At 48.7% G+C, this 24,026-nt stretch overlaps 1 protein-coding gene across 3 annotated transcripts in view; it reads left to right on the forward strand.

Annotated features, from left to right (window-relative positions):
• The window catches only part of DOP1B (DOP1 leucine zipper like protein B), a 97,291-nt gene that overhangs the window by 12,205 nt on the left and 61,060 nt on the right, over nt 1-24,026 (forward strand). For all 3 annotated transcript variants that reach the window (XR_015240439.1, XM_086675941.1, XM_086675942.1), the window contains exons 2-6: nt 12,897-13,078; nt 13,703-13,873; nt 19,489-19,678; nt 21,646-21,744; nt 22,083-22,206. Coding sequence is in view for 2 of the 3 variants with exons in the window: in XM_086675941.1 (XP_086532067.1) it covers nt 12,897-13,078; nt 13,703-13,873; nt 19,489-19,678; nt 21,646-21,744; nt 22,083-22,206 (766 nt within the window). In the remaining variant the exon portion in view is untranslated. The remainder of the gene's footprint in view (nt 1-12,896; nt 13,079-13,702; nt 13,874-19,488; nt 19,679-21,645; nt 21,745-22,082; nt 22,207-24,026) is intronic.

Genomic DNA, 24,026 nt, shown 5'->3' on the forward strand with positions numbered 1-24,026 from the left:
ACGGTCGTTCTAGCGACCCAAGCCCAGGACTCTGCCATCTTTAACACATGGCTTGCAGAGTTGCTCTGTTCGCTGTCATTCTGTTCCCTGGGAAGGGGGATCAGAATATAGGAGCGTGCATAGACCTTAATGCCACACATTACTTCCACTTGTATCTTCAAGGGAGAAAATTACCCTCTGGCCGCGCAGCCAGGGCCCAGCCACAGCCTTACCACAGAAGCAGGGAGCACGATTCGGGTGCACCTTGCAGTCCCCACGCCCACCTGGCGCACGTGGATTCTGATGGTGGTGCCTCCTGTTTCACTGTTATCTCAGCGCTGTAGGTCCATCAGTTTGCTGTCTCCTCAGACATCACTTTATTCATTCTTTACTAACTTTAATGACTTCTCATCTTTACGTGGCCAGAAAGCATGGCATTTCATTGCCTGATCAGTTTGTAAAGTGTTGAATTGCTCTTTTCAAAGCAGCACAGTTCTGCCTTACACCTTATTCATGTGCTTTTGGTGATGATTGTACTTAAACTAGTTCTCTCAGTGGCAGAGGTACGCCTTGGAAATCAATCTGCTGGAAGGTCCGCTAATTCAGATGTTGTGGAATGAAGGAAGGGGCGCTGAGCTTGGAGGCAGAGCTCCCGGGGGCGCCTGGGTGGCTCAGTCAGCTGAACGCCTGACTCTTGATTTCAGCTCAGGTCATGATCTCACAGTTTGTGGGATTGGGCCTCACATCAGGCTGTGTGCTGACAGCGTGGAGCCTGCTTGGGATTCTCTCCCCACCTCCCAATCTCTCTGCCCTCCCCCACTCACGTGCATACTTGAGTTCTCTCTCTTAAAATACATTTTTAAAAAAGCAGAGCGCCCTGGTTTATGTTCAAACTCACCGCTGCTTAGACTGAGACACACGTGCTGGTTGTCTCCCCAGCTGCTCACCCCCTGCCTCCTCGTCGGAAGAACCCAGCTACGTGTAGGCATCAGGTAACAATGTGCTGCAGCGTGGCAGCTCCCATCTCCCAGCGTCAGAGGTCAATGCTACTGGTCTACGACTTCTTCCTAGTAATTCCATTTCCCTGGGCAGGGATTGATTCAGACACGAGCACGTGACCTTCTCTGACCTATGAGGTGTGGCCAGCTGGCTTCTGGAAAGGGTTTCCTCTAATATGAAGAGACAGGAAAGGAACCAACACTTGACGTTTTGTTCCTCTCTTTAATTGAGGGGGAATTTAGGGCTGATATGTGGCAGACATCTGAGGCCACAGTAGGAAAAGGCTGAGGATAAGTCAGCTCACCATGAGAAGCACACAAGCATGAAAAGGTTCAGGTGCTTTTAGGATGTCACTAAGCCCTTTGCATTAGCCAAATACAGGAATATGCTCCCCGAGACCAGTTTCTTGGCCTTGGTGCTGGTGACCTTCCGTGATGGGGCAGGGAGTGCTGCCCTGGGCGTTATAGAATGTTCATCAGCATCCTGGCCTTTGTCCACATCCCACCCCCAAACCCCATTATAACAGCCAAAACTGCCTCCAGACATGGTCACATGTCCCTAGGGCAAAATTGCCCCAGTTTGGGAATCACTGCTCTAGACTTCAGGTTGTGCTGTAGGTTGTGAGGTGATACGTTTCTTCATTGAGATTTGTATACTTGGATATCCTGTGCTTTACAGCCCAAAGCTTGGTAACTGAGTCCGCAACCTTGGACCATCCTTAACCCGTGGGAGCCTGTTTCCTCTGGGGGCAGAAGCAGGCACGCTTGTTTCTCAGCAGTAAAGGTGTTTATGTGTCCTTAAAAGGCACGGAATGTCCCCTGCTGATCTGTGCCCTCGCCATCTGCACCGGCATGGTTCTGGCTGGCATCAAGGCATTTTCAGAGAAACTGCAGAGGATTTTCTGTCTCCCCACCTGCACGGGTTTCACCGTCAGTGCAGAAGCCCCGTTGTGTTTCTGAGGAGGCAGTGTTCCTTGAGTGCCTGCTTTATGCCAGCCATGTGTTCAGCGTCTTGGTTCTGAGGGTCCCGGGCAGTTTTATAGCTGCTGGGGTTTGCAGAGTGGAGCCAGCTTTGGGCTTGAATGGATCTGGAAAGAGCCAGGCTTTCACACCTTGGTCACCGTCCCTGTGTGCCTGGTTAGCAGCCTTTTCCCTCCCCCTCACCAAGAGCTACCTTGTTCTTCAGCTGTCCCTGCTTTTATGCAGCTGGCTCGTCTCAGGGACTGGGAAGCAGAGGAAGAGCAGAGAGGAGGAGACGCACAGGTCAGGTTCGGATCAGCTTGAACAGGCAGTGCAGCGTTGGGGCGGTGTGTTCTTCTTCTTCACCCCCGGCTTGTGACTCTGAATTACATTCCTTGCTGCACGCGCGGGTCACAGGAGCCCAGTGCATTCTGGTGCCCGAGGCTTTTGTGGGCTGTCAGAGCCAGAGCGCTGGGAAGATGTGTCCCAAACTCCACACAGCCCTGCTGAACCCATTTTGCTTCAACATTGAGGATCAGGAAGTGCTGCTCTGGAGCTCTCTAGAGAAACCTCTGCCCAGGAGGGGATAATATTCAGTCCCATTTGAGCGTGCCAGTTCTGTTCTTCTGGCTGTGACTTTGAAAGAATATGGAGTTCTATGAGTAGAACTTTTGGGACTGAAGCGTGTTTGGGATTTGTAATGAGACTCTTTCTCCAAGATACTCTTGCTGCTTTTTTGGCTCTGACTTGAACAAGTTGGTTTCCACATGATAGGCTTTTGGTTTGTTTGTTAAATATATCATTTGTATGTGGATTAAAATACGTTTGAAAAGCAGAAAAGAACATATGTCCAGACACTGAGTCATTTAGTATCTTAACGATAGGCTTTTATTAGATCTTCTGGTTTATGGTTATAAATTCTTCAAGTATTTTGTGTTGTCTATATCATGTATGTTTCCGTGTTTAGTTCTGAAGGGCGTGTTTGCCCTTCTAATTCACTAATTCATTTCCTTTTGTGTGGTTCACTATCTAACTCTGCTGCCGTGACCTCCTCCCACCCTTTTCCATCACCCCTGAGCCTCTTGGCTCATAGCCCCCAAAATAGAATGATTCCCTTTAGTGAGCCCCCCCTTACCTGCTTGTCACTCATTGTTTTTTCAAACCTGTAATTCTCCGAAGTTGGTGTCATTCAACCCCTTTTACTGGTGAAGGCACTGAATGCAGGTCAGGCTTGCTTGAGGCTTCTTAGTTAAGCATCCCGTGTTTCAGCTCAGCCAGTGCGGCCGCAGCACCCACACAGGGGTGCCTGGGTGTAAGGGAGGGCTCAGGACCTGCACCGCAGCCGGGAAAGAGTAAGATGTGTCTGGAAACCTGGAAAGCGTCACAGCTAGCCGTCTAAAGTTTCCATGTGGAAGATTGGGAAAATCGCCATTAGTGGTGAGAGGGAGTGGCTTCTACGATCTAGATGTTGTAATAAACTCAGAAGGGGAAAAATAAAGAGCAATACTGGAACACGTGTGTCGCAGCTTGCCCTCTGTGAGGTAGCGATGCGTCTGTCACGTTGTGTTTTAAAAGGAGTTTCCCGACCCAGTGTGGAGATTCCCCAGTCCTCTCAAGCGAGAGCCTGGGGTGCACCCCGTGATCCTGTTGAATGCACTCCTTGTTAATCCCGATGCCCTGGGGAAGTGGGAACGGCATGAACGTGGAACCTTTCAGCTCCTTTTGAGTCTGGCCTGTGTGCTCCAGGGAACTTGTGCCCAGCGGGGCAGCTGAGCAAGGCTGGTGCCCCGATGGGGCCCCAGGTCACCTGATTCCGAGCCCGTGCTCATCATCACGGGGCCCCTGCCCCTGCCTCTCCTTGTCATGAGTTAGACCAGCACAGCATTCCCTCCACAGCCCAGCCAGCTCCGCTTAAGCTCAGAAAAATGGATTCCCAAGACAGCCCCACAGAGGGGCCCAGGGCTTGTGGTATCATCAGGTAGTCAGCGGTGGCTCCGGCTGGGGTTGGCCTGCCATGTGCCCCCCCACTCCTCACCCCCAGCCCGGCCCTGGACAGCCCGCTGCTCTACCTTCGGGCCGCGCTTTGTAACGTCTCCCGCCTTTGTGTGTGCTCAGCCTTTGCTTGTGCTCCTCTGTAGGCAGCATGGTGTTTGCTCAGAAAGTATAAGTTAATATCAGCTATAGCAGTAAGGTGGAGCTGATTCAAAAGGGACAAAAATAAGCGTAAGGAATTTTAGAAGCAGAAACATATTCTTGTGCGTCTCTACCTCCTGTGGAAGGTTGAGTGAACCAGAGGCCGCGGTGCCCTGCCAGGGTCGTGGGGTGTGGGTGCTGTGACCCTGGTCGAGAGCGGACTGCTCACTCAGTTCACTGTGCTGTGGGCTGGTCCTGAGCGGTCAGCTGACACGTCCCGCGCAGGACAGTCATGTTGCAGCCCGTGACCTTTTTAAAGAAGGAAGCTCTTCTTTTACAGAGGGGTTGAGCCCGTGTCACTCCCCCAGTTAAACAAAAGCTGACTTCATTGGTTATCTGTGAAATCTCAACATCCTGTAGTGGCTGTTAGGGGGCCTGTCTGTCCTCCTCCTGTCTCTAGCCCTCCCCAGCTGGCGTGGTGGCTGAGGCACTGCCATGTCAGGTAAGGCGTGACGCTCTCCACCATCCCCACCTTCAGCACTTGGCCTACTTTAGTGTGGGGAGTCCTGGCCACTTTGTTATTACTCAGTGTCTGTTCTGTTTTCCTTCTGTCTGAAGGGCATCGCGGGTGTCCCTTGGCCAAGTATTTAGTGAGTGTTCAAGCTCGTGCTACCTGGCCAGCCTTACTCACTGTTCGGCTTCGTTCTCATAGCATGAAATGAACATCCTTTTCGAGATGACCAACTTCCAGAAGGAAGACCTGCTGGTATTTTACCATTCGCTTGACGCGAGACCTGCTTTAAAATTGGCTTGCTTGAGTTTCTTTATAGATGGGCATCTGGCATTCTGAATTCCAAAGTCAGGGTGATCACCGTGCAAAAGCAGGTTTGGGCGAGCTCTTCTAGGAACTTTTTTTTTCTTAATGTTTATTTTTGAGAGAGAGAGAGAGAGAGAGAGAGAGAGCGCGCGAGCGAGCGCGTGTGTGCACAAGCAGGGGAGGGGCAGAGAGAGGGAGACACAGAATCCGAAGCAAGCTCCAGGCTCTGAGCTGTCAGCACAGAGCCCGACGCGGAGCTCAAACTCACGAACTGTGAGATCATGACCTGAGCTGAAGTCAGACACTTAACCTACAGAGCCACCCAGGCACCCCGAAACTTTTTAAAAATCAAATATAACTCACTCCCTTACCCATATTGTTAAATGACCCTTTAAAATTTTCTTAATTGTGATAAAATACACTTCACATACAATTTGCCTTAAACCATGTTTAAGTGCATTAAGTTACTTTTTTGAGTCGGTGGTCTACCCTTTTGGAATTTTTAATCACATTTCTTACACGGAATGGTCTCTAAATTGTGCTGAGAGTCCTAGAAGACGTCAGACTGTCAGATAGGCTGACAGTTTACTGTCAGAGTTTAACAAAGTGCGACACAGATGTTGTCTTGGGTGGGGCAAAGTGAGACACTTCCTGGTCTCTATTAATGAAGCTTGGATGTGGTTCAAACCTTTTTTTTTTTTTTTCCAAACTTATGTTTTTTAAGTTCTTTTTTTATTATTTTCAGGTCAACCTGCTGAGCCTACACATACAATGAAGTCCAAAATATTATAATTGTATCTTGATTATAGCTGAAGGAATGTTTTTAAAATAGTGTAGTTCTTGAGGAAAATAAGGAAGGAAGGTTTATTTCTGGTTTGATCCTAGCTTTTCCTTTCTGTTTAGCACTTTTCCAAGTGACTCTGAAAACACGGCCATTTTTTCCTTCCAGATTCATGAGTTTCCCTGAGATGTCTCTTCTGTAGCTGAAGAATGTTTCTCATCTTTTTTTTTTCTTTTAGTAAACATCATTTTTATTCCGTGTTTACCATGCGTGTTGTAGATGGAATATAAACACATATATTGTATACTATGTCTGTATACTTATGCGTATCTGTTTGTCAATGTATCTGTTAACTTGCTTGGGTTTTGGGTTTCCTAAAAAACACAACCCAAACAGTTTCTGAAACTTCCCTGGAAATACTCGCTGGGCTTTGCCCGCCGGAGAAGCAAGCGTCTGCATAGAGGCTGGCAGGAACGCGGCAGAGTCGCGCGGCCCTCCCTCGTCCACACCAGGGGTCCAGTCTTGGCAGCTCTTACACAGCTGGGAACGGATGAAGGGAAATCAGGAGTTTTCAAGCAGTGGAAGCTGGACTCAGTTCAAGGTGGCTAGTTTGCTATTGAAGGGTTGGAAACACTCAGGAGAAGCTGGACCCAAGTCCCTGGGTCCCTTCAGGGTTTATTAAAAGGAGTTCCTTTGTTCTCTGATAAGGAAAGAGTTTGTGGTTTGTCCAACATGCAAACATCGCTTGAGAGTTCATGGTTCTTGTAGCCCAGCCGCAGGAGCGGTTGGGTGAAACACAGCATTTATTTCTTTTTTCTTTTGGGGTGATAAAATCTACGTAATATAAAATTTGCCATTTCAACTATGTGAGTGTACAGTTCAGGGGCATACAGCAGTCACCACCATCCGAACCTGAACCTGTTCCCATTAGACACAAACACTAGCTCCACTCACTTCCCCTCCCCCGACCCCTCCCATGCTGCTTTCTGTATCTGTGGATCTGACTGCGTTAGGTCCCTCACTTAAGGGGAGTCATAAAGGATTTGTCCTTTTGTGTCTGGTTTCTTTCACTGAGTGCAATGCCTTCAGGGGCCCTCCATATTGTAGCATGTCAGAATTTCTTTCCTTCCTTTTTTTTTTTTTTTTTTTAAATGTAACGTTTATTTATTTTGAGAGACAAAGACAGAGTGCCAGTCGGGGAGGGGCAGAGAGAGAGGAAGACACAGAGTCCAAAGCAGGCTCCAGGCTGTCAGCACAGAGTTTAATGCGGGGCTCGAACCCATGAACTGTGAGATCATGACCTGAGCCGAAGTTGGACACTTGCCTGGCTGAGCCACCCAGGTGCCCCACAATTTCCTTCCTTTTTAAGGCCAAGTAATATTCACTGTATGTATAGACCACATTTGGTTTATCAGTTCATTGACATTTGGGTGTTTTTCACCTTTTGGCTGTTGTGAACAGTGCTGTAGTGACCATGGGTGTGCAAATATCTGTTTGATAGTTGCTCTCAGTTCTTTTGCACGTGTACCCAGCAGTGGGGTTACTGGATCATATGGTAGTTTGGTAAACAAGTCAAATGTTTAATCTTTTGAGGGGCCACCATGCACAATGCTGTGTGCACAGTGATTACGCCATTTTACATGCCCATCGCCAGTGCCCAGCACTCCGTTTTGAAACCTCCTAGGCCAGGGCTATTCTAAATAGAACATTCACTTTTTCAAGAGCAGTGACAGCTCTGGGCATCTGGCTTGATCTCACTCTCAGAGAGGATGCGGCAGAATGCCTCCAATTTCCAACTGAGAAGTGCTTTTCAGATCCTAAAAGTGGGCCAGCCACATGGGCCAAGCACTTCCGCATGTCCAGGGATGCCTAAGTGACAGCTTCCAGGTAGAGGAGCTCCTGAAAAAAGACACGGTGGCTCAAACACCACCCTGAGCTCTGAATCTTTAGCAGCCAAAGTGGCAGAGTGAATCATTGGATGACTCATTCTCATCTAAGTTTGCCCTGAAAACATGGAGCCGTTCCCCTCATGGCCATGCATTAGCCCTCAACGAGAATAAAGGAAAAGTCTTAGAAAGGGAGTCTTATAAAGGGACACCACTTTGTGACCACTGACCAGAAGCAACTGGCTCTTCCTTCACTGGTCCCCCTCCCCCCCACCGCCCCCAGCTTCTGCACACAGGGTAGGGTGATGGCGAGCAGATCACTGTTTCCTTAATGGCATCAAGAGTTAGGTTATGTTCCCCTTCAGGCATGTTTGCGAGATGCTACTTAGACCTGCCCACGCAGAAGGTGTTCTTAGGGGCTTCTCGTGGCTCAGTCGGTTAGGCGTTCAGCTTCGGCTCAGGTCACGATCTTACAGTTGGTGAGTTTGAGCCCCGCATCCAGCTCTCTGCTCTCAGTGCAGAGCCTGCCTCAGATCCTCTGTCCCCCACTCTCTGTCTGCCCCTCCCCTGCTTGCACTCTCTCTCTCTCTCTCTCTCTCTCAAAAATAAACAATAAACATTTTAAAAAGTGTTTTTAAATAGGGCCCCCAACCTCCTTTCCTGCATGAAGTCCATCACTCTGGGGGAGGAGGTGCTCTAAGGGAATCCCGTATTTCAGAAAGTGCTTTAAATGCACTACAGACAAAGCGTTTCACTGGCAATTCTTTTTTTTTTTTTTAAGTTTTTTATTTTATTTTTTAAAATTTACATCCAAATTAGTTAGCATATAGTGCAACAATGATTTCAGGAGTAGATTCCTTATTCACAGGCGATTCTAATCTCCAGTTTTAAGGCTTGCAAAATGTTTAGAAATTTTGCCTCAAATCTTATTTAAGAAGTAATACTTTATTATCCCTTTTAATCTTCAGCATTGGTGTTTATCTTTGCCTCTGTCTTCCTAAAAGTAAATTTCATGTTCTCCCAACTCTACCTCCTCTGTGCAGATTTCCTTTTTCGCTTTAGTGTCTCTTGGGATTTTCATCATATTTTGGGTCTGCAGTGATCTTACCACCAAACATAAGAGCGGTTTGAGTTTTGCTTTTCTGATTTGAATAATTTTTCACCCTTCCTCATCAGCACCCCTAACTAGTGTCCTTGTTTGCTTTTGTGACAATAAAGGGCATTATCTGTAAACAACTGGGTATCAGTCCATTCTTTTATTATTTTTTTAGAGAAACTTTTTAAAATTTGTTTTTTAATGTTTATTCATTTTTGAGATGGGAGTGGAAGGGACAGAGAGAGAGAGAGAGAGAGAGAGAGGATCCGAAGCGGGCTCTGCACTGACAGCAGAGAGCCCCATCTGGGACTTGAACTCACGAACCGTGAGATTATGACCTGAGCCAAAGTCAGACACTTAATGACTGAGCCACCCAGGTCCCCCATCAGTCAATTCTTTTAAAATTTTTTTAAAGTTTATTTATTAATTTTGAGAGAGAGAGAGAGAGACAGACAGACAGACAGTGTGAGTTGGAGAGGGGCAGAGAGAGAGGGAGACAGAATCCCACACAGGCTACGTGCTACCAGCTCAGAGCCCAACAGGGCTCGAACTCAGGTCACTGACCTGAGCCAAAACCAAGTCAGATGCTTAACCAGCCGAGCCACCCAGATGCCCCTGCCCATCAGTCAGTTCTTTTAAAATGCAGTGTATCTTCTCTCCATCTCTAAGTCTTGTGCTTCCTTTTCAGTTTGTCCTTATTTTTTTTTAATTTTTTTTTTAATGTTTATTTATTTTGGGGAGAGAGAGAGACAGAGTGTGAGCGTGGGCGGGGCAGAGAGAGAAGGAGACAGAATCCGAAGCAGGCTCCAGGCTCTGAGCTGTCAGCACAGAGCCCGACTCGGGGCTTGAACTCACAAAACGTGAGATCATGACCTGAGCCAAAGTCAGATGCCCAACCAACTGAGCCACCCAGGTGCCCCTTCAGTTTGTCCTTATAGTAAGAGGTCATATGCTTCCCGGGTGCCAGACAGCGTGCTGTCCTGTTTACATGTGGTGTCTCACCTGATGCTTGCAACTTTGTGAAGCGCCATGATCTTCATTTTTATAGATGAAACTATAGCCAGAGAGGTTAAAGAATTTGCCCAGTGAGCAAATAAATGGTGGGACTGGAATGCCAGGCTGTCACCCCCACGCTCACATGTTAAACCGGTCTAACGATACTACAGTCTTGTTTGCTTAGCCTCAGCGTGGAAGCACCTGTTAAGTGGCAGGCTCTGTGGGAAGCGGGTTAGCACAGCCACTGTGACCGAGGCACTATTTCAGTCCCGTCATTGGTGATGGAAATCTGCAGGGTGGAAGGTCCTGACTGTTCCACAGAGCAGGCTCGCAAGTTCTGTTTGGCCACATCCTGACTCCAGGTGAGGAACTTGGTTCATGATCCCTGGCTGGCCCTGCTCCGCTCCTGAACCTGTGCTCCTTGATCGAACTTGACAGTCTGATGGGTGAAAAGGATGGCATTTCCTTGTAGTTTTAATTGGCGTTTTTCTTACCAGGAAGGAGGAACAGCTTCCCGGTTTTCTGTGTACGATCTGCTTATCTCCTTTATTCTTGCTGAATTTTCAGATCAAGCAGCATCCTATATTTCTAGGCACCTTTCCCTCAACAGCACAGAGCCCCTGTCTCAGGCATGCCGTGTTTGTGTGGATTAACGTGGACGGCATACGATGAACAACCAGGTCCACCTTTGCTGGTTACAGTCTCCATTCTTGGTTATATTCCTTTTCCTATATCTTTTTCAAATTACATGAAGTCACACATTCAAATGAAAAAGAAATAGCAAGCAGCCCCCTTCTTTTGGAAAGAATGGTTATGGTTCATCATCATTGCATTTATGTGGGAAGAGGTGTATCAGTCAGGATAAGGAGGGTTATGCCGGGGTAACAAACAATCCCTAATCTCTGTGAGTGTTACAGCATGGTTGAGTTCTGCCTCACTGGGCTGCAAGGGGTTTCTGCTCTGTAATTTCTCAGGGAGCCAGGCTGGGAAGGGCTTTAGCTCAACCCACATTTCCATGATCTTAGAGTCAAGAGAAGAGAACCCGACAAGCTTTGAGTTGGCTCGTAGAGCCTATGCCAATATGACACGTATCACTCTACTCATCTCTCTGGCCAGAGTAAGTCATGCTGCCACACCTAGGGTCACAAGGGCAGAGAAATGGGATTCTACATGCACAGCCCAAGGGAAGCAGATGCTGGTGAGTCCCGGATGACCACCATGGGAGGTGCATCACATCTTTTCCACCTCAGATAGAAGAAGTCCTGAGAATACTGAGGCGAACGAGAGTAGGTAGTGACTTGAAAAACAGAGGACACTGAGGCGAACGAGAGTAGGCAGTGACTTAAAAAACAAGTGCTTTATCCTGATAGAAATAATTGTTACAGGTGAAGACAGAGGCTCTCTCTCTCCTGCTTTTGAATCCATGGAGAAAGCCCACAGCCACGTTACTGTTAAGCCAGTCAAGTCTCAGACATGGTTTTCCAAAAGCCGCGTCTTCAGGATTGGCCAGGAGTTGATACTCGTTGAAGCCGGGTGCTGGTTACATTGCTGTTGCACCTGCTTTTCTGTGTGTTTGAAAACGCCCATAATAAAATGCAGTTTCCTGTGCATTTCCCACATTCATTTTCCCTCTGCCAAAACTCTCAGTTTGTTCTTATCCCTCATCACAGTATGTGTTTCCAGTCACCTCAGGATTTGTTTTGACAGGAGACTTTTAAAAAAAATTAATTTGTTGGCTTTCCCTTTGTTTTAAAATATCAGACTTATATATATAATGTTTCAAGGTGTTTCTTGATGACTTCTAGTTGCATGAGCTTTTTTTTTTTTACTTTTTGAAACATAGGTTTATTGAATTCAAGAGTTCAGTTAGACTCCAGCCTTCCGATGAAAAATATTCTTTTCCTTCCTTTCCCTTTGCCTCCTGCATAACCTCAGTGTATGTTTAAGGTCATTTTCTTCGTTGATCAAAGGAACATGTGGTCCAGTGGCCAGCAGTTGTGACACAGAGTGCAGGTGGCATCACACATGTCTTCTGACATTCTTCCAGAACACGCCGGCTTTGTTTCAGGTGCTATGCAGAGTGCCCAAGTGATTGTTACAGGTGAAGGAAGACCATAGACCCAGCCCTCAAGTCACTGCCCACCTGAGTCAGCCGTGGAGCAGATGATCAGTAGAACAGGGTTGTAAATCCGTGACAGATATGCCCATGGAACCCGGAGTAGCCAGAACTAAGTACGGGGAAGGGGACGGGGGGCCCCTGCCAGGGAGAACCATTCCGCCTCCATGAGACGGGGCGCTAGGTCTCATGTGAGGGAGATTAGCAAGGTGGACGGGATGGAGCTTGGGCAGAGAGCCAGGCAGGAATCACAGATGGATCTGAAGTATTAAGAGTCACGGCAGGCAGGAGTCATGCTATGGAGGCCTTTGAGTGGCTTTTTGAGAAGCGTGGACTTCATCCTGTAGGCCTTCAGCAAATATTTGTGGACTGTTCCCTAATGACAGACACTTTGTCTCATAAGGTTGAGTCATGAGGACCCACCCAACCGCAGCACTCTGCCTGTGGTCACTTGAGGCCGGCAGAACGGCCGTGGTCCGCTCACACTCCTGATCGTGGTTCTCAGGTGCTGCGAATACCCAGGCAAGGCCCGGCTCAGGAGTGCCGTTGCCACATCCCAACAGCACTGGGTGTTTCTCCTGCGGGATGCAGGTCCCTCCCAGCAGGATCACCAGCTGGTGGAGATGCCAGGAGTCATGGCCGAGAGGTGTGCCCCCCCATTTCTTCTGGGGTGACCCCTCGCTCAGAGCCCCCCGGCTGTGAAGCCAAGCTGGGAGAATGATGGGGATAACTCAGACCCCTTCTCCCTGGACAGAGTCCAAGGGCTTCCTCAGTGCAAGAACGAGGGTCTTCTTAGGGACGGGGGTCACCTCCCCCAATACGGTCTGTGCTCCGCTGAGCCTCATGCATGGACTGGAGCCCTCACCTGTACCTGGCTTCCTGTGTGTGGCCAAGAGGCTGGTCTGATGGTGACAGAATCTTCCTTGCTATTGATTTTGATACCTGCCTCATCTCCAGCATTGCTGGGGGCTTCCCTGATACCCGTGCCCCCTGGCTCGTGGCCCCCCTGGTGTTCCCCACGATGACCCTCTGTCTTCCTTTTGAATCTGTTCTTGTCTTCCTGGCCTCGACGGATTTACTTTCCATTGTAAACATTACTCCCTTTTTCCTCCTGTTTTTCGTCTTGTCTTCCAGGCTCTTCAGAGTAACCTGAGGTATTCCTTATTGCCAAGACGACTCCTCATCAGCAAGAGATTAGCCCAGTGCCTCCATCCTGCTTTGCCCAGTGGTGTGCACCTAAAAGCCCTAGAAACCTATGAGATTATCTTCAAAATTGTGGGGACCAAATGGCTGGCCAAGGATTTGTTCCTGTACAGGTAGAGTAGCTTCCCTACCGTATTACTTTTTTGTTACCTGAGTAATCACATTTCAGTTCACAAGATTAGAAAAGGACAAGCAACGTGGGGGAGTGGTAGGCAACAGTTCATCCTAAAGACGTCAGCAGGAGATGGCCAGGGCTCACCTTCTGGAGGCATCCTCCCCGGCCTCCCCGTAAGTGTGTCCTAAGTGGACGTGTAACGTGCATCCTGCCTAGACGTCCGCTCTTTGCCGAACAGCACATTGTGACCATCCCGTGCCAGGCAAGCGTCTCCGTCCCTAGTGTAAATGGCTAGCTGGCTGCTTTTGAAAATCCCCTTTGGGGGCACCTGGGTGGCTCGGTCCGTTGAGCGTCCGACTTCGGCTCAGGTCATGATCTCACAGTTCGTGGGTTCGAGCCCCGCATCGGGCTCGCTGCTGTCAGGCTGTCAGCACAGAGCCCGCTTCAGATCCTCTGTCCCCTTCGCTCTGCCCCTCCCTCACTTGTGCTCCGCCCAAAATAAATATTTTCTTAAAAACATAATAAAAAAATGAAAATCCCCTTTGGCTGGGTGATTGTGCCAAACTTCTGATTCGGTGTCTCATTTATCCCCCACCCCAATCTCCCTTTCTCTTTCCCAAAGCTATGGGTTGTTTCCTCTTCTGGCGAACGCGGCCATGTCGGTGAGGCCCGTGCTGCTTGGCCTGTATGAGAAATACTTTCTCCCGCTGCAGAAGCTTCTCCTGCCCAGTCTCCAGGCCTTCATTGTGGGCCTGCTGCCCGGCCTGGAGGAGGGCTCGGAGATCTACGACAGGTGGGTCTCATCCAGTGCTGACGGTGGCGGGACTGCTGGGGGGGGGGGGGGGGGGGGTGCTGGTGCACCGGGGGAGGGGGTGCAGGGGGACCTGCTGGTGCACAGCGGGGGGACGTTGGGGGGCCTGCTGTGTAAGAAGCAGGGAAGAAGGAGCAGCAGGGAAAGGTGCAGAGTCGGGGTGATGCTTTACATTGCCGTGGTGGTCCCTGCTTGACCGAATGCTGTGTTCTCCTGGGAACTGCCTTCAGTTACAGGTGAGAGTCAGAAGGTAAGGTTTCCCAGAGTCACATGGTCAGTGAGTGGCAGAGCTGGGATTCTGAGCCACGTAGGTCAGATTCCAAAGTCTTCCTGCTTCCCATTACACCTGGCTGCTTCTGAACAAAAGCAGAGCCATGCTCATTGATGGCTGGGGCTCGAGAAGGCAATGCTAACTAAGCAGAATAGCTCGACACCTTTCAGCAGCACTTTGGGGACATTTGTAAGGCTCCTAAGCATAAAAACTCATGGAGGGCTTATTTCACTCGTGCTTAGGAGCAGAAGAAGGCATAAGTCTATTCAGACTATTGGGTATATACCGTGTCCTGTTTGGGGAATTATCACATAAGAACTCACTTCCGTTGTATCAACCGTCTGATCGCTGTGATTACCCTCTATTTAATAGGACCTGTTTTAAGAGCCTGTGTGCAGCCTGACTGGGAGGTTTAGAAACCTTGGTGCTTGCAAAAGTTTTCATTTGATTACACAATGCACTGCCCAGATTTCTCCCACGCCAGAGGCCCCAGCCGCCCCACCTTTGTCATGGCTGTGACTGGGGGGTGCAGGGGCTGGGGTGGAATCAAGGAATCAATCCAAGGTCTATTTGGAGTGCTCCCCTAAATTCAGAGAAACCAGATAACTAGAATGGTTTGGGGGATTGTGGCCAGTGGTTATTAAGGGTGCATTTAAGTCAACAGCATTTGTAGTGGAATTTGACAAACCTAACCAAAAATTTACACTGGAACATTTCAAGCTTTCACACAGAGCAGGTGGTGGCTTCCCACTTCCCAGCGGAGAGCCCCGCCTTGCCGCGGGTCCAGTCAGCCGTCCACTTCCGTAGGAGGCAGAGTCTGCGTCACTGCCTTGTTAAGCCGGTGGCCACATGCAGGATCGGTAGGTGTGTGGAGGTGATGAATGGAAGGTCATGTAGGAGTCAACTAGAGGTCCCTTGCCAGATCTGTCTCTTGACTCCTAGTTCAGGCTCTTTCTAGAAGTTCTGGCCCATTCATGTTTCCCAGACAAATATGGTATGTTCACGTGTGTGTACGTAAACGCTTTTTCTGTCATCTGACAGATGAACACATCAGTTCCCTAAATGTGTTGCGATTTGTGTTTTTTTTTTAACCTATGAGAATGAATCACACCAGAAGAGCGTAAATAGTTGGGGTGTTTTTGTGTGTTGTCTTAGTTGATCAATGAGGGTTCGTTTGAACAGTTGCTAACATTGCTTAACATAGCTTTTTTTTTTTTGTGATTTCTTGACATCCGACCAAGAGCTGAGTAGAGCTGCATGAAATCACTGGGTAGATGGAGCTGTGACAGGAAACCAGGCCCAGTGTCTGCAGCACCCCAGAGTCATTCGTTTTCAGCTCTCCAAGGTGGTTACTGGTCGAGGGTTCTAGAATCTCTGAGTGGGTGTGCACGGGCACAGTAATGGGAAGATTGCACCAAAGTCTTTGGTCTCTGTGTCCGTGTTAATTTGAGATAAGTCATCATTTTGAGAGAGTCGTCAGCTCTTTCTCCCCCTGAGTGCTCTGGAGCTGAGTCAGACACCCCCCAGCAGACACTGTGCAGAAACAGGGAAAGGAGGGTCAGTGGGGGTCCTGCTGTCCTGTTGGTAGCACATGCAGAGGGGTGAGTTGGGCTGGGGCCGCTGTGGGCAGGGTGACTCACGAGTTTCGTGGAGGTGGAGGCTTCCTGGCTTGTGTGTCAGTGAACCCTAAGAACAGAAACTCTGACCGGTGTTAGGACTTCTTATTCACCCTGGCTTTCCGACCCTTGTATGCCTGCAGACGACTGGCCAGAATGTCTTTTCTAAAGTGGCTGTGAGGGGCACCTGAGTGGCTCAGTTGGCTTAGTGTCTGGCTCTTGGTTTTAGCTCAGGTCCTGATCTCATGGTTTGTGAGTTTGAGCCCCGAGTCTGGCTCTGTGCTGACAGCATGGGGATTCGTTCTGTTTCCCTCTCTCTGCGCCTTCCCCACTTGTGTGCGCACTCTCTCTCAAATAAAATAGAATAGAATAAAAATAAAATAAAATAAAATAAAATAAAATAAAATAAAATAAAATAAAATAAAATAAAATAAAATAAAATAAAATAAAATTGCTGTGAAATAGCTTCATAGCTGTGTTTTGCTGCACTGAGAAAACAAGAGTAGTTTGGAGAAAATCTCGAACTCCTGAGGAAATGGAGGAAAGGTGAATATTGTCAGAGGTTTGTAAGCAAGCAAAAACTGCTTGGCAGAGATTTTCATGTAAGTTAGTGGTTCTCAGCTGGGGTGATTCGTGTCCCCCATGGACATTTGGCATCATTTTTGGCTGTTGCCACTGAGATGGAGAGGGTGTTACTGGCATCTAGTATAAACATCCTGCAGTGACACAGTTGTCCCCATAGTGAAGACTTACCTGCCTCAAAGTCCATCGTGTCAGGGTTGAGAAAGCCCGACTTAAATGGTAGTTGAAACATTTATTGACCTTTCTTTTGGTCGGTTCCAGGCACCATGATGATCAGCTCTGCTGGCTCTAGAATTTTTGTACTCTGGTCATGTATCTGTGGTGGTGCAGGACACTGTTGTCACTGTTGTGCTTGTTCGCATGGCCACACCTCGAGCTCTTTGCTCCTGTGACAGGTTGGCTTTCCATGACTATCCTCTACACAAGTGGCAAGTTGGGAAAGGCTTGGGGCTTCCAGCAAACAGCCTGTGTCACTGACTATCCATTGAATAGAGAGTGAGCTTGTGTTCGCAGGAGGCACGAGAGAGCAGCAGGCGGGGTGAGGCAGGAGGCATGGAAATAGGAGGGGTCTGGAGGCTTCTTTGGTTGCTGATTCGATCTGAATAGAAAACATTTGCGTCCCGGGCTCTAAACGGTATAAGCTAATTTCACATTGGAGATGATAGGAGTGATTCTTACTTAGTAGAGAGTTATTTGGCTTTTCTTTATATATATAAGGATTATTTATTTATTTTGAGAGAGAGAGAGAGAGAGAGGAAGAGACAGAAGCCCAAGCAGGCTCCACACTGTCAGCACAGAGCCTGACACGGGGCTCAGTCTCAGGAACGATGAGATCATGACCTGAGCCGAGGTTAAGAGTTAGAGGCTTAATCGACTGAGCCACCAGGCGCCCCAGAGAATTGCTTGACTTTTAACCCAGTTATCTTGCCCTTCACTTTAATCTCCTTAGCAAAGTCTTGTCACAATTGCCCTTTTTTGAACTACAGCATCATTGACATTTTTAATGTCTATTAATTTTTTTAGGATAAAATGAGACATAAGCTGCATTTCTCCAACAAAGGGAACTAGCCCGTGCACTCTGAATGCAAAAGGGATAGCTTAGGTGGCACCTCCCCCATTGCTGGACAGTTGAACCCTCCGTGAATAGCTCGTGGTCGGTGTTCCGTGGAACCGACTTTGGGAATACACCGTTCCAGCAAAGGGAGATGCCGTGGCAGTGAGTGCACCGCTGTGTCTGCGATGGGCTTTATCTAAGCATCAGTCCCCGGAGAGGGGTCGGGCTTTATATAAGCATCAGTCATCCCCTTGAGAGGGGTCCCGGAGAGAGGGGAGCTCTCCCGGGGTTTTCTCAAATCTCCTGCTGTAGGAATCTCTTCCTAGCTCCAGACCGGCCTGTTGGCCTGCCCAGTGCGCTGCAGCCGCCGCTGCTGAGTGAGTGGCGCTCCTGCCTCAAATCAGGGCCTTTGCTGGGCTGTTTTCAGAGCCGGGCGAGATAAGCTCTATTTGTTTGTTCAGCCTCAATAGAAGACCAGTCGATATCTTTATCCACCAACCATTCTGTGTGCTTTTCCTGAACATTTGGCTGTCATTCGTGCCTCTTCAGTTTTGTTTTTTTCTGCAGAGGTGGTAATGTGCATCACGTGCACAGTAAAATTCAAGTATTTTATGACTAAGAGGGTCAGACTAGTTTTATTTATTATTTTTTTAAGATTTTAAGTCATTTCCTTACCCAACAAGGGGCTCGAGCTCACAACCCCAAGATCGAGAGTCACGTGCTCTACAGACTGAGCCAGCCAGGTACCCCAGACTAGTGTTAAAGAGAACAAAATTTACTGTTAATATAAAGAGGTAGTAATTTTCTGTATGAAATGCCTTTGTGTACCTTGAACTGATTATCGACAAGTAAGCTGAAGGTGACTCGGGTCGTAATAAGAGGGAAAGAGTGACACTCCTCTCCCCATGTTTTTGGGTGCCAGCTGTGTGTCAGCCAATCATCTGGACCCTAGGGACGTGTCAGCAAGCAGAGCAGACCTGGTAGTAATGGGTGGGAGGTGATAGCTCTGTTCGCCTATGCTAAGGTTTACGGGAGACTCTCAGGTCATGGTCCGAACATCTCCATCTCTTCTCCGTATCTCAGAGCCACAAGCTAACATGCACAGAGGTTAAACTCGTCCTAGGGACCCTTGCCAGGAAGCAGACACAGGATCTGGACAGCACAGGCCTGATTCTGGGAACCTGGGTAGGCCACTGCGTCACCCTGGACGACCAGTCCTGTGATTTTTGCCTGTCTTCTTTGCCAATAGGAAACCCAACAGGTAGAATTCTTTTGGATTTTGAGTCACTTTGCTCATTAAATGAAATCGCTTTGTGGAGATTTCCCTCTGCCATTTACTGACAGTTGCTGTCATTGGCCCCGTAAGCCGTTCTCACTGTTGACGGGGAAGGTGCCCTAGTCAGCTGCAGGCACACCACTGAGCGGAGAGGGGCCGGGCCTTGGTCAGTGTCCGTGGAAAATAAGCCCGGACCCGCTGAGGACCCTGCTTCTCTTCAAGGGCGGACGTGGAGTTGCTGATGTCCCGTCATGGGAGAGAGACCCAGATAGAGATAAGAGACAAAGGAATGTCAGACATCAGCAGGAGAGCGTCCCAGAGCAGGACTTAGCAGAGGGGGTGTTGTGGATGGAGTGACAGGCTTTATGGGATTTGCAAATTCCCACGGGAACTTTGTCCCCTTTGAGTCTCCAGTCAGTCGCACTGACCTTTTATTTTTTATTTGACATGTTAATGAAAGTGACTGGTCTGCTCATCCCCTTTTTGGTGGTGGAACAGCCCACCTACTGGGTCTTGCAGCATCAGGATCCACAGATGGATCTGAGCCACGGTGCCACCACCAGTCAGACACTTCCCGTTGGCCAAGAAGCTGTACCTCTCAGCGACGTGCTTGTTTTAGCAAATTCGGTTTCAGTGATGGCCAGCAGGTGGACAGAACAGAAAGGCAAGAGGCGGCAGCCTCTCAGAACCACGAAGAAATGGTCCCACAGCCAGGGGAAGGCGAGCAGGGGCTGTTGGTACCGTGAGACACAGACTCCTGGGACCAAGCCCTTACCTTCCGTAACGTCTCGTCCACAGAACAGACGCTCTGCTCCTGAGGCTGTCCCTGGTGGTCGGCAAGGAGGTGTTTTACGCTGCCCTTTGGGGAAGTGTCCTGGTGAGCCCCGCCATCCGCCTTCCTGCCTCGCTCTTCGTGGTGGGCCACATCAGCAGGGACTCACCCGGCAAGGAGCAGAAGTACATGCTGGGGACGGATTACCAGCTCACGGTGGGTGCTTTGCTTCTCACGTGGGTGGAGCGGGGCACGAAGGTCCCGGCTTCCTGGGCACAGGCCGTCACTGGGGCTGCAGGGGGGCTTCGGAGAGCGGCAGGGAAAGGGAGGTGTCGCAAGCTTCAGAGCGTGTGTGCTCTGCTGCTGAGCAAAACGAGGAGGAGGCTTCGAGGCGTCAGTACCCAGAATGAAACCCAGGATGGTGGTGTTTGTTTTCAACATGCGCGTTAACTAACGCTTTACATATTCAAACAAGTACTTGCACCTAAGGAGGACCCTTCGGGAAGCAGTTAGCTGTGACCAGTGCTCTGAGGCCTCATGGAGTCTGTTGCTGTAGCTAGAACCTCGTTTCCTCCCTGTCCTGTGTCACACTGCACACTGTCCACACATCAGGCTCCCTCTTCCTCCAGCCACTGTCTCTGTTAGTCCTGTTCTTGCCATCGTCCTCTCCTCTGGCTGCTCTCAAACCTAGACTGTCAAGGTTCTTCCTGTGTCCATCCCCAGGCCCTTCGGAGGGCCACTTTCTTTCCTGGCAAGGTCATCCCTTCCCTTGACCTTCCCACGTCTTTAGACTCTGGTGTGTGATGGCCCGCAGTCTGTCGCCACCTAGTGGTAAAACTGAACAGCTTTGTCCATTTCCACTGCTCTCCTTTTCAGCTTCTGATCCTTGCTCTGGACCACATCATAATCTTCTGACTGTCCATCCTCTGCCCATCCAGGCTTGTTTTTTGTGGGTTTTTTTTTTTTTTTTGCTGCTCTTAGCTCTTTGCTTTGTTAAAGGATAGCTTTGTTCATATCCATACCGTGCTTGAAAAATATCTGGCTTCCTCTTGCCTACAGATAAAGTCCAAACTCGAGAGTATTATAGGTTTGCTCCCAACCCACCAGTTTCACTCTCTCTTCAGGCCCTCTGCACCCCCAAACTGACCGCCCTGCCTGGCCTGCAAGTCTGTGATGCTGCCTCCCTGCTCCTTGCCCTCACTCCCCACCCCTTCTCCCCCGGCCTCAGTGCAGGCCCTCCCTGACCTTCCCGCTCAGCTTTCCTACAGAACTCCAGTGTTTTCCCTCCTCTCTTCTGAATTAACATTTCCCTTATGGCTCTTCTCAACTGTTCTGCATTTGTGTTCCTGTATATCTATACTTGGAAAAGACACATAGAGTATAGATCGAATTGGTTTGGAATCCATGTAACTGAATGGAGTTTGGGGTTAGTCAAAAGATCCTACCGGAACCTAAAGACATTCCTTCCTGGATCCTAGAATTTGAGGTCTTAGAACCTGACCATCTCGTCCAAGCCCTTCAAGCTCTCAGATGCAACGTGTGAGAGCTGCAGCTGATCCACTGTCCGATGTTACACTGTTTACAGCCTCCTTGGGAACTTCCTGGGTGTGACCTGGAATGTCCCATACATGCAGAGGGCAGGGGGAGGCCAAAGGAAGAGGCAGGCCACTCCAGATTGGTCGGTGGCCAGTTTACTATGCCGGGGAGCTTACTGACAAGGCCTGTCTTGGGCGGGCACAGGGCAAGTAGATCTCTGCATCCACCTGCCAGATTGTAAAAGTTTACTATGTAGAGACTTTGCCTGGGTCGGTCACATATACCATGCAGGTGTCGTCAGTGCCACATCACCATGTCAAGGCTGCGTCCCTCAGGCAGCTTCTGAGGCAGGGAAGGCAAGCAGAACGCACACTCCCAGGACAGAGGAGAAGGTGAGGAGCCTCCAGCTCACAGGTCAGCCAGGTCACGTCATCTTGATGACCTCCTCTCACCGCCCCACCCCCAGTGTCTAGAGCTAGAACCCATATTTCCACATTTCCGCCTTACTGTTGTAGTCCATGTGATTTAACACAGTGGTTTCAAGATTCCCAGGAAGGGTTAATTTTATTTTTGTGAGTAAAGAGTAGCCTACAAATGTTGTTAAATGACTTGATAGTGAAATGTCCATGCTGCTTTATCATCTACAGGTAAAGTCTCTGTGTGCATCACTGTTGGACTCCAATGTTCTGGTGCAAAGAAATAATTTGGAAATTGTTCTGTTCTTCTTTCCATTTTATACATGTCTGGTAAGCCGTTTGTGTTCTCCCAGGAAGTCCCTAGTTCCCGAGGATGTGGGGGGCGGGGGGCAGGTGGGACAGATCCAGGCAGCTTTATAGCAGCCACTTTGCGGTCACCATTTGCTTCCAGCTGGCTGAAGCGTCCTTGTTCATTTTTGTGAGGATGGTGTTTCCGTAGCAAAAACTGAGTAAGCTTCTGCCCGTGGGCATCGTGAAGAGCCAACCCCTTTTGAGAACTACCTTTTTAAGAGCAAGCTTGGTAGACCGGTAAGGAAGGGCCACATTCAGAAAGCCGATGATCTACTTGTGCATCCCTCTGCAGTAAAGTTTTCTCTGTCTTCCAATAGGATTCCAACGAGAGAGCCATTCCTCTGCTCAGATCTGACATCGTGCATATCCTGTCAGCCGCCACCCAGACCCTCCTGAGAAGAGATATGTCTCTAAACAGAAGACTTTATGCGTGGTTACTAGGTACTGAGCAGTATACGACAATCAAAAGTCGAAGTTAACATGAAACCTTATAGTGCTGATTTGTGGATCAAGTTTCAGTCTTGGTGATATGTTTCTGAATCATGAAGTATGGAGAGAGGACACACTGACGGAATATGGCACCGGTCAGATGAGTTCTGCCTACGCTGTAGCTTTGCTTATGTTGCAGCTGTTACACAAAAAACAGGGAAATAAACAAATGGGTTTTTTTTTTAATTTTAAAGATTGAGAGAACGTGCGCAATTGGGGGAGAGGGAGACAGAAAGGGAGGGAGGGAGGGGGAAAGAGAGAGAGAGAAAGAGAATATCTTAAGCAGGCTCCACGCTCAGTGCAGAGCCTGATGTGGGGCTCGATCCCATGACCCTGGGATCATGACCTGAGACAAAGTCAAGAGTCAGCCACTCAGCAGATTGAGCCACCAGGTGCCCGTAAATGGGATATTTAAAATGCTCACTGAATTGCATTTTAAGAAGCCTGAAATACCCCAAAAACTTGTAGTGAAACCTCCTTCAAGTAGAAGCTTGCTGCTATGAAGAAGTCTCATGGGCTTGCGGGGTATGAGAACAAACCCACAGATGGTTTGATACAGATGGAAATGTTTGTGGTATTGACCTAAAGTTTTGGAAGACATTTGGAACCGACTTTGGGAAAGCCTGAGAACCCGGGCCCATGTTTCTGTGCACAGCCCATAAACTTGTAGAAAAGCCTTTGACGGTTGGTTCACAGGGACAGAGTTCAGGAAATCCCAGGGCTTGGAGGCTAGCACTTCAGAATTTTATAAATCTGCATGTTCGTGTACCTGAGCACAGGTGGCACACAAAGTGACCATGAAAGGACTCCACAACTTTTTTTTTTAAGACTTTATGATTTTAGAGCAGTTTCAGTTTCACAGCAAAATTAAGAGGAAGGTACACAGTTCCCAGCTCCCCCTCCCCCCCACAACCTCCCCACCAGAGTGGCACATGTGTCACAGTCTGTGAACTGGGGCTGGCACGTCATCACCCAGCATCAGTGGCTTCCCCCAGGGCTCACTCGTGGTGGTGAGCATTCTGTGGGCTTGGACACGTGTAAGGACACGCGTCCACCTTTACAGCATCACGCAGAGTGGTTTCACTGCCCTAAAGAATCCTTTGCTTCTCTGCTTTTACAACTCTCAACATATGGGTCTTCTCACACCAAAGTCAGGAAGTTCTCTGAACCCTTTCCTTCCTCTCTTCTCCCTAGTTACAGAACTTCCAGAGCCCATTGCATGGAAGCCAGTGAAGGATGTCAAGAAGAATATTTACAGACTCTTTAAGCATTTTTATCAAAAGGATGATTCTGATAAATGCTCAGCTCCCTCTTAGTTGTCCTTGACTTGCTGTATATAGAGAGGACCTGGGATCAAGTTGAGTGCTGGCTCCCACCTGTTAGCCTCAGCCCCAGAATCCATGCTCCTAATACCATGGCATGCCTTTCTTGCCCTGAAGACCTCACAGACTTACCCGGAACTCACAATAAGAGCATATAGAGGAGAATAGCTTGAGTTCACATACTGCCATATAAATGCTGGATTTTAAAAATGATCCTGTTGCCATTAGGTCCTTGTAATCAGACTTATCCAAGACAGGGTGAACTCTTGGGATGAACTAAATTGATTCCTGTTGAGCTGGAATCCTTAGCATACCGCTTTTTTTTTTTTATCAGAAAAAGAAAATGTGACTTAGTCTCACCAGGTTGGAATTTGGTTTTCTGTTGGAAAATACCGCAGCATGAGACCCTTGCATAATGTTATGTACCTTAAAATTACAGATCTTGTTACA

This window comes from Puma concolor, chromosome C2 (assembly GCF_028749965.1).
Source record: "Puma concolor isolate L17-30 chromosome C2, mPumCon1.1.hap2, whole genome shotgun sequence".
Taxonomy (NCBI): Eukaryota; Metazoa; Chordata; class Mammalia; order Carnivora; family Felidae; genus Puma; species Puma concolor.